This window comes from Nestor notabilis, unplaced genomic scaffold (assembly GCF_000696875.1).
Source record: "Nestor notabilis isolate BGI_N333 unplaced genomic scaffold, ASM69687v1 scaffold557, whole genome shotgun sequence".
In the NCBI taxonomy this organism is placed as follows: Eukaryota; Metazoa; Chordata; class Aves; order Psittaciformes; family Psittacidae; genus Nestor; species Nestor notabilis.
Genome location: NW_009934878.1, coordinates 896 through 11,768, shown reverse-complemented (window position 1 = coordinate 11,768; position 10,873 = coordinate 896). Strand labels below are relative to the sequence as shown.

General features: G+C 39.2%; 1 protein-coding gene across 1 annotated transcript; it reads right to left on the bottom strand.

The window, feature by feature from the left end:
* Nucleotides 1–5,285: 5,285 nt before the first annotated feature.
* Nucleotides 5,286–10,335, bottom strand: LOC104400696 (peroxisomal acyl-coenzyme A oxidase 3-like; the record flags this gene model as incomplete). Its single annotated transcript, XM_010017541.1, has 4 exons — nt 5,286–5,405; nt 8,892–8,978; nt 9,643–9,710; nt 10,161–10,335. Coding segments are annotated over 4 exons (450 nt in total), but the record flags the coding sequence as incomplete, so codon positions are not given.
* Nucleotides 10,336–10,873: the final 538 nt, after the last annotated feature.

Here is a 10,873-nt window from a genome sequence, read left to right as displayed (position 1 = left end):
TGAAACCTCCTTCACGTTTTCCATTATTTTGCTTGCAATAGAATAATGTTCACCACTTTTTTCCCCATGTAAAATATTGGTATAATATCCAGCAAACTGTAATCTGGTGGAATTTCTTCGATACTCATAAATACAACAGAAACGAGTATGAGTAGGCCAGTTAAGATTTCCTAGTCAAGCCTTCATAATCTTTTGTTTCCAGTTATATGGGTCTGCTGATTTTAGTGTTCATCATAGTATGTGTTGCTTAACATCCTCCTGTGTTAGTAACGGAAAGTATTTCATCACATCCCACTGATAAAAGCAAAGAAATACAGTGCAGAACTACTTGTTGGGTACTTCTTTTTTCCTCATTATAAACACTTCTATCATCACAGCTTGTATTTTTGCTACAGGGAATGATGTCTGTCTATATATTCTTACATTTTATAAAGAGAAAGCATTACAGTGTCAAAGAGGTTTTGTTCTCAGGCAATGTTTGTCCATTGCTTATATGCAGGCTGGCCCAAAAGACCTCATTTAGAGGTGGTAGGGTGCAGTATATGCTGCATGGCATTCTGGAAGTGGAGTTGTTTTTCTCTGGATGCCTTAGAATGTGTCCTGGCCAATGGATCACCTACTGAAAGCATGAGGCATGTCTTTGTCACGGTCACAGTCTGACCATACTAAAGCTCCATGTTGTTCCTTCTATGGGCTGTTGTCCAACTCCTGGTTACCTCTCTATGGCAAATACACTGCAAGGAACTGCCCGTCTAAACAAAACTGTCATTGTGAATTGAGGCATTTTCTCTTTTTTAATATTCTTTGCATAAAAGGAGGGATAACAATGGCTATTTTATGATTTGGAAAAAATGTATTTTTAGCAATGTTGTGAGTACAGACTAGATGACAAGCAAGTGAAATAAGCTGGGGAGGGCACTCTGCAGAAGCATGGAAGAACATGGGCAGGTGAAGGCAGCTATTGCCTACACTGAGCCCTTGGAGCCTTCTGCAAATCTCAGCAGATGCTGGATATTGAAGTTGACCATAGTTCTCAAGCAAAACCATAAAAAATGTGTAAATTTTCTTCAGGAAATCCACTGGGAATTTTTCTAGCCACACACTTGCTGGTCTATTTGACAAAAGGAAGAAAATCCTGATGGAAAGCTCCATTTACTCTAGAGAGATTCATGCTGTGGAAATGCTGAACAAATGCAACCAGTCTACAAAAATTTGGGAAAGAAAAAGGCAAGATAGTCAGTAGAACTGTTGTTCTGAGCAGAACCTGCATTCATCTCCCTGCCTCTGAAAGGAAACGATGTGAAATATTCTCCTTCTATTTGACAGTGTTGTGGGCAGCCCGCTGTGATCACAGCTGACTATCGCTTGGCTGGATCTGCCTGTCTCACATTCTGCTATCACATGGATGTCTCATGCAGTGAGCTCCCCTTTGCTTAAGGTGCTCCTTAGGCCAGTGAACCGAGCTAAGATGATCTGGAGACTTACTCTGATCTCAGGCTAATGGGAATTGGAAATAACAAAACACTGCTGAGGCTCATGAAGATGCAGTGCTATGAGAGGACACACAGGCCTCCCTGATGTCCGTATGGTTGCATCTCAGAGAGACCACTCATGCTGATAGCATGTGCTAGCACTAAATCACCACTTAGGTCTGAAAACACATTAAGTTAGTAAAGAAAATACATGATTAAAGACAAACAGAAGAGGAACTTGCTACCCTGCAGAACACATGATAAATCATTTATTACAGTAGGAAACAGGCTTTCAGGCAGAAATGGCAGCGTATGAGTCTACTTATCTCTGCAGAAAACAAGCACACCTGGTAAACCTGTATCCACAGAACTGCAGCTGTAAAGACGGCAGGGTTTCCATTTGGCTCCCTAAAACTTTCTCCTGACACCATTATTCCTACAAAATGTGATGCGAAATACTCATGTATTTATCTCACTACATCAGCGAGGGAAGTGTGTGCATTCAGTGTCCTAAAGTGCATGAACAATGTGATTTTCTTTCTGTTACAAAAGAGCTTTTTTGCTTTAACTGACTCACATCAACAGAAATACCTCATCATGGAAGGAGCTAGCTTGAAATACCCTTGGCAGGTTGATGGTTTGACAAAGTCATAAGGATGAAAAATGCCACTATCCAGGAGAAAGACCATCATGGGCACAGGGGAAGCAGCAGGTTAGGGATCTTTGATGCTTACTTGGATTCAACCTTCTGGTGCCTTCGTGTGGCAGCTTGAAAGGACAGATTCCCATGGCCAAATTGTTTTGGACTGAAACTATTTGACAGCCTTTGACCCAGCTTCCCAACCAAGCTAAAATGACACATCCAACTTTATTTGGCATTTGATCCGGTAGGGAAATGGCTTTTCTGTTCTGCCAGAGGCCTTTTTTATTTAATGTCCTATGAAGAGGAACAAACTGCATATGATCATGACATCTTGCGGTAGTGGTTCAATTATTGCACTATGATTTAGTAGATAATTGGATGCCAAATTTCATGACAGCTTTCTTCCTCCATGCTGCCGTACTGCAAGTTCACACAATTCCAGCTGCTCTGAGAAGCTGGATGTAGAAAACCTCAAGAACTTTTGGCTTATTTTTGACTTCAGAGGAAAAGGATATTTTGCTCATTTAATTATACAGGTCTGGCTTAACATATGGGTCAGAAATTCATAGTCATAACTGATTAAAGAATGGTTATCAAGATATTCATGTAGAAAATAGCAGAGTTTTGATAATACAGAGTATAGCGTGGCTCTGGCCCATAGAATGAGCCTGGCTTTGCTGCGCCATGGCTTTGTACTGGGTATGAGAGTAAATAGAGATAGCCTTTGCTGTCAGCATACAAAGCCCAGCAGCTGCTGAACACCTGCACTGAGCTTGCAAAGAGTCTTGGTGAGAATCCACCATCATCCACAGCTGTGGTACAGAGATGTGTAGTGTTATACAGAGTAAATCCCCAAGGCCTCGCAGTATTCCTGCTTTGCTTTTACTTATTTGAGCTTTGGTGCTCAAGCCTCTAACTTCTCCCATTAACTGTGTGGATATCCAAGGACACCATGAAGCTTTAAGCTTAGTGCAAGCTGTGTGACAGTTCACATTAGTGTCTATAATTGTGACATTTTACTGAGTAGCCCATTTTGCCTACCTGTAATCATGTTCTTGCTGATGCACTCTCCGCAGTGCTCGCCCTAGTTGAAGTCAGAAGCTTCTCAGGACAAACAGTACACTTCCCTGACAGTTTGTACAGTCCGTATCAGCAGGTAGGGGCTCAGCTTTTATCAGGGAGTTTGGATGTTGACTAGTCATAATAAATAAGATTAACAGGAATAGCTTAGGGATATATTTCCACAGGGTGTCTGTTTATCCTCTTATGTGTTTGTTGGGTATGCCTGGGGCTTACTGGGTCTTAGTTCTGTTCTACTCTGACACGGCTGATTTCTCAGGGTTTTTTTTTGGATAAAGGTGGCTTAAGCTATATGCCAAACATCTTTGTTTTTAATTTTAGGCCACAAAGGCCTCATAAATAGACTTACAGTTTATATGCAAGATTTACATATAGTAAATCTCTGTTTTCCAGCCATGAGGAAGGAGGCAGGAAAAGACCGTATCATTTATGAAGAGGTCAGAGGTGACGGCGAAATTGCACACATGTAAGACAGTGAAATAATGCTGCTGATTGATTGATAGTACAAAATGTGGAGTGACAGATCAATGCTACTGGTCTCTGTGTTTTATGTAGTGGGGCATCTCCTCCCCATTTGCCTTTCTCACCGTCACAGATCCTGGTGTTCACACTGGATATTGGTCATAATGCGTTTTGCCTGCTTCTTTCAAGTCTGCACAAATGCAAGCAGAATACACTTCCTGGATTGTCTATTGATATAGAAAATAAATGAAGATAATCATGAGACTCCATGATTCCATAATATCTAATGACAGGTATTTAGCTGTATTGATCTGTTTGGTGGGGTTTCTTTCCCATGGGATGATGCCACCTATTGGTCATTATTAAAAGAGGCAAAACAGTTCAAAGAACTACACACCTTATACTGGGGTTCTTTTCAGCAAAGGGGGCTAAACTTTTGACTGTTTCCCACATTTCAGTAACTAGACATCCCGAATTATGGTACCTCATTAGAAAAGAATAAAGGCAGAAAAAACACAGGCAACACTGACTATCTCTGGCAAAGAAAAAAAAGTTCATTAAAAAAAGAGAAGTAAGGTTTAACAAGATCATCTTTATTCATTTTCCCAACATAAACAACAGTTTCATCATTTTGAGGTTTTTTGCTGCTGGCTGTTTTTATTTTACTGAAGTGTTTTGAGGGTGATCATCTTTAGCTGACCTTGAACTTCTGGTGGTAAAATTATCACTATTTAAGATCAAGATCTCTGGCTAAGAAGTTATCTTTACTAAGAGTCTGTGATAGTTTCCAACTTCCCACTTCTGAGATAACACAGAGTGTGCCACTAATACAGGCTCCACCAAAAGCCACCTTGTCATATTGTCATGTTATTTACTGTTTGATTCCTTGGAATTGTGGCAGTTGTTTGCAAGCTACCTAAGGAGTAGCCTCCAGGGATGGATATTTGGCTTTGTTAACATTGAAATGATTGCTTTTCCTCAACTCTTTATTTTTTTTCTGAAATAGTATATAGGTTGGGTCTCTGCAATCAGTTGGCTGAGAACAGGGGAGCAGAAGGGGAAATGCTTTTTGAATGTTCTCCCAGTATGATCATAATAAAGCTTCCGTATGGCTTGTCCTAAATTGTTTTTTCTTTTGTTCAGCTTATTCATAATCCCTGGTGGGAAATGTTTTTAATTACTTAACTTCTGTAATATGACAGTAAAGTCAAGAGACTGATTGGAACATTCCTTTTATAGGAACTCTGCAAAGCAGAGAGCATAATAAATCTTCATTTTTTTGTATCTGATTTAGTATTTAATTAAGTGTGCAGATGGTTTGAGCAACCTGGTCTAGTGCAAGGTGTCCCTGCCCACGGCAGAGGGTTGGAACCAGATGCTCTTTAAGGCCCCTTCCAACCTAAACCATTCTGTGATTCATTCTATATGTTCTGCTCTTAATCCTGCCATTATTTTGTTAACGGGCCCTGAGACCAAGTTGGACTTGATTTTAAAGTTGCTTTAAAACTTGGCACTTCTCTATGAAAATATTCTTCATTTTCAGTGTTTGACATATGGTCTTATTTCCTCCTGATGTTTGAAATAAGTATCCATTTTGGGCCCATCCAGCCTCTTGCAAGCTGTTTGGTTTACAATCTTGACCTGAGCCTGCCTATAACAGGTTTATTAATACATAATTCTGCCCACCATGAAGGTCTGTTCAGAGTTTTGCTGCCTTGAAGGATCTCTGCCCACATATTTTTATATAGCTGCAAAATAATAATAAAACAGGATTAATTCATATGGAAAATAAACCAAAGAAAAATTCTGCTGGAGAAATTATCTAACTTCTTGGTTAAAATGAGATTTTGATTGAATTTCTAGATAATAAATGTGAGTAATTATGTACAGGCAAGAATAAACACAAAATTTCTAAGTACAGTAATCAGGTATCTGTGAAAATCATTTAGACCATCCTTGGAATGAGAGCAGGAAAACAGTAACCTTTGTAATTTCTTGGTTTCAACTTGACATGAGTCGTATTATCAAAGGTACCAATTTGGAAACCAGTTATATTAAGCTAATCTTTGTTCTGTCCAAACCCGAGGACTGTGTCTGAAAGTAGTTGTGCATGTCTGGTTTTACCTTTGTTTTAACACATTTCTGGAAAGTAACATAACTTCTCTCCCAGACGTGAACTGTTAGATCTAAGCCTAATAAAGACTTCTCTCACAAGCAGATTGTTAATTCATCATCTTCATCAATTTTCAATTTTATGTGGAACAGTTTAAAAACAGCATATGGGAAGTAAATGCTGCAAAACTATAATTTTAGCAATATTTGGCAGTTCATAAGTAAGTGAAGCTTAAAACTTTAAATAACATCCTAGAAATATGAGGAAAGAAAGGCCTTATATTCAGCAGTAAGCCGCAGTACAATACAATACAATATTGGCATAGTATAAAAGCAGTTAGTGACATAAAGTGAAAAGACTTTCTTCTACATCAAAAGATGGCTTGGCCCTGTATCATAGAATCATAGAATGGTTTGGGTTGGAAAGGACCTTAAGGTCAACTAGTATCAACCCCCTGTCACAGGCAGGGATGCTTCACTCTAGACCGTGTCACCCAAGGCTCTGTCCAGCCTGGCCTTGAACACTGCCAGTGATGGAGCATCTGCAACTTCTTTGGGCAACCCATTCCAGTGCTTCACCACCCTCACTCGAACGAACTTCCTCCTTATATCTAATCTGAACTCCCCTGTTTAAGTTTAAACCCATTCCCCCTTGTCCTACTGCTACAGTCCCTAAGGAAAAGTCCCTCCCCAGCATCCTTGTAGGTCCCCTTCAGATACTGGAAGGCTGCTATGAGGTCTCCACGCAGCTTCTCTTCTCCAGGCTGAACAGCCCCACCTTCCTCAGGCTGTCTTCATATGGGAGGTGCTCCAGCCCCTGATCATCCTCATGGCCCTCCTCTGGACTTGCTCCAGCAGCTCCATGTCCTTCTTATGTTGAGGACACCAGAACTGTACACAATACTCCAAGTGAGCTCTCACGAGAGCAGAGGGGCACGATCACCTCCTTTGACCTGTTGGTCACGCTTCTTTTGATGCAGCCCATGTAATTAGTATAAAATATATTTTTACCTTGATTACATGGACTAGTGTTAACTATTTATTCCATTCCAAGTTTGATTTAGTATTGTCTAACAATTTTGAAATAAATATGGTGAGAACTTCATATACTTAAGCTGAGATTGTCAAAGCTTCTATGGTGAAATGTTGTCCATACAATCAAAGTTTTTTTTAAAGAGACTCTGAATTCTTATTTAGTGCTTAAATCTGCCCATGAGAAATTTGGAAAGTTTTCTTCTGCTCCAATTTTGATCTGTGGCTCATGGTGCAAGGCACTGTGCTGCAATACAACACAGGTTATCCTGAATTAAATTAATTTTCCTGTTATGCTTGGATAATCTATTATCATACTGTAATTCTTACTAAAATGTTTGCATTGGGTTTTAGAAGTTGCAAAGATAGCAATGAATTAACTATAGACAGTCAGGAGAGAAGGAGTTTTATTAAGTATTTTCTTTGAGTGAGGGATTGGCAGCCTCTTTCAAATTTCAGTTGAAAATATTTACACAAGTTGAAAACCACAGGCTTAAAGGCAGTTCAGGAAACCTTCCTGAATTCTGCAGAACATGGTTTGGATATCACTGCTTAAATTATTTTCTCAATATGACTCAATGAATTAAATAAACCCTTACCAAATATTTGTACACAAGGAAGTCAGTATTTTTTAGAGTCCTATCTGCATGTCTCACCTATTATATTCCTAGTATTAATCTCTAAAATGAATCTCTACTATTAGTAAGCCTCTGTGGCTTCCTTGTTTGTGTAAGCTAAGAGCTAGCCAAAGAGTAGATAGCCAAATCCATTACATGACAGCTTTATCAGCTGCTGATAAGAAATCTCCAGCTGACTGTTAGAAAGTGGGTAGTATTCTAGGAACAGATCACTGTGTACTTGCACCATATTTTATATTCCTGCTTATAGCATCTGCTCACAGCTTCTGTTAGAGACAGAATAATGAGTGAAAATAGGCTTTTGGCCAGCGCAGACACTCTTAACATTCTTACAAATGATGTTCCTTCTCTTAGAGTTACTGTCAGAGTTTGCATCCCATGACCTTTTTCATTAATTTAATCCCCAAAAATCTACACAAACAGAAACAAAGTTTCCAGTGATGATCACTGTCCTCTTGTTGAGATGGCTGGATATGTAGAGCTAGCCTTTCCTCCTTTATTTGTAGAGACTGTGTTACCAAAGTAATCATTCTGTTAGGTCAGCGTCTCATTAGAAACATCTGGGCTGCCTTCTGTATTGCTTGATCACCATGGGAACGATGGGCAACTTCAGATGCGAAGACACAGAGAATATTGAAGAGCACTGAGTACACTTGACTCAGCAATCCTGACAGAGATCCTGGCAGTCTCCCCAGGCTCTAGTGATTCTCTACATGGTCTATCCACACTAAACCAAACTGCTGCACTGTGACACTAGTCTCTGCGTAACAGTTATCCCACAGCTTGGCCCTGCTGAGTAGGGTTGGCCAGTAAGCAAGAATTTTGGTTTGCTGAGACTCTGGAATGAAATACAGCTCTTTTGAGTATGTCAAGGAAAAAAAAGCAGAGAGGGACCATGATTGAGTATAGCCAAATCCATGGTGCAACCGCATCCTGAATCCTGCGTGTAGGTCTGGTTATGACACCTCAGAAAGGCTATGGCAGAACCAGGAAAGATACAAAGAAGGAAAACAAGGCCTGTCAGAGGAATTAAAAGGCCTCCACAGACAGTAAATGTATATGGACTGGGACTAGGAAGTATTTTTTCACAATACTCATAACCAAATTATGGAAATTCCAGTCTCTTGGAAGCCAAAAGACAGTTGAATTTGGAAATGGATGGAAAAAATGAATGGAGAATAGATACACCTGTAGCTACTAAACAGAGTGGTGCAAATACAACCTATAGCATAAGGTATTTCTTAAACCACCAACTGCCAACAGCCGAGACACCAGGGAAAGAACACCTCAATATTTTATCAGTTTCATACAGATGATGATGGCATCAATTTACCTCTGGTACTTTCCACTCAAAAAGTGTCTTCCTTTTCTTTTGTAGTCATGAAGTGTTACGGCTGTTTACAGGAAATACTTAATGATTAAACTTACACATTTTAAAATGGATTTTCTTACCTCTCCACTAGCTTTACCAATGGGAGAGTTGAGAATGAAATCAGAAGGAGCAAAGACATCAACCAGGGCAACTGCATCATCCTTCAGCTGTTTAAAAAGAGAAGACATACATTTGGCAAGTTCTGTAGTTGTCTATGGCTACCTGTGAACTAGAGAGTGGCATAAAGATTATTTTCATAAAGTACCAGCTATTGGTAACTTAAAAGAAATCCATGATAAGAAGTCTAGATTTATTTTGTTTTTCTATCTCCCAGGGTAACTGCCAAAAAAGACTATATTTTAAATGATTTTCCCCCTTGTTTATGGGTTTTAAACCATATTTTAACCAAGATGGCACTGTTTACACACATAAAACCTCATATTTTTGAATTGTAAAAACAATGTCCAGATTCTTTGAAATTTTGCTTACCTGTTTTGCTTACCATAATTCAGTGTTGAGAAAAAGAACTCATGGGCTAACATAAAATAAATAGAAAAAAAAGTAGAACTGGACCACAATATTTCACTGGCTTCCCAATTAAGATTGCAAGGCCACAGATTATTGTGTTATATATAAAATAACACTCACAAATGAGTGTTTTCATTTTTGGGTAAATAAACTAGGACTAGATTCAGGATCAATGAGTTACTAAACTTTACAGGAAGTTATTCAGAAACTATTCTTGAAGTACAGAACAACTGATAAATCTCTTTTTCAGTATTCATATACTGTATTATTATTTAATCACAACAAACGATATTGAAGGCTTACCCTGTAGCAGAGCTCCAGAATAGCATTCTGAATAAATTTACCAGCTTGCTCACCTGAAGCATAGCCACCTGCAAATACATTCACAAAGAAGCTTATGCCAGTAAAGGTTACTCTGATACAGTCCTTTTACAAAGAAGTTTATGAGTTCAGTATCCAAGAGACTAAAGGGATGCTCCTGTGTAACTGGAGTTGGCTGCAAAACCATTGATCTAAGACATTTGAAGCCTCTTGCACTAACAAGCTACACTACAGCATCTTGGTGCCTATCCCTCATCCTCTCCCCCAAGCACTGCACCACAGCAAAACTTGTGAGCCCTCCTTCATCTCTGAGCTAAGACTCTTCTGGGTTATTTTGTTGCTCCAGATTCTTGCTCCTGAAAATTTTGCCCTGAATGACTGTTTTTTTATTATACAGGCAATAAGAAAATGTTCTAATCTAAATCCTAATCAGGATTCTTTCCCCTTGCCAAAACTCTTATAAACTGACATGCACAGTGTATTCAGGGAGCTGATCTCACCTTGGTAGAGCACAGCCAGATGTTTACTTAAAGACCAGAGTCCATAGAGAGCACTGAGTTTCTTAAGCACTGGCTGTAGAGTAGATGGTACGCTGGGATCATGAGTGTAGTCATGATATCTTTGTAAGACTGTTTGCTCAATAAAAGCAATGGCTAATGATCGACAGTAGTACACCTTAGGAAACAAAGAAGAAGGACACTGAGTAACAAAATACAAGGAACCAATCCTCAGCTGGTGCAAAATGGCACTGCTATGGTGAAGTTAGTGGAGATTTGTTGATTTAGATCTGGTGATAGCTTGAGATTAAAGAAAGCCTAAGAAGAAACTCTAGAAGAAAACTGTCTGTCTTTGGAATGGTTAGTCATGAAATGCCTCATGAAATGCCTCTCAGAAATAAGACCCTAATTTTCCACTGTGTTCCAGTTTGGGTACTGTCAATCCAAGCGAGCACAGATTGTATGCCTGTTACCGGTGTAATTTGGCATTTGCACCCAGACTAGGATCTCTTCATCAGAGACACACCATGCAGAATCAGGTTTGCTGAAGAAGATAATGGTAGGTTTACATTTATTTAATATTATGCACAGTTTTATGAAGCAGATCAAATCTGCAAAGTGGTTCAGTAACCTATTGAAAACTTATTACAATCCCTTCAAATAATAAATAAACAATCTGATTGTGTTAGCATGAGTGGATTCTGTTTATGGATTGC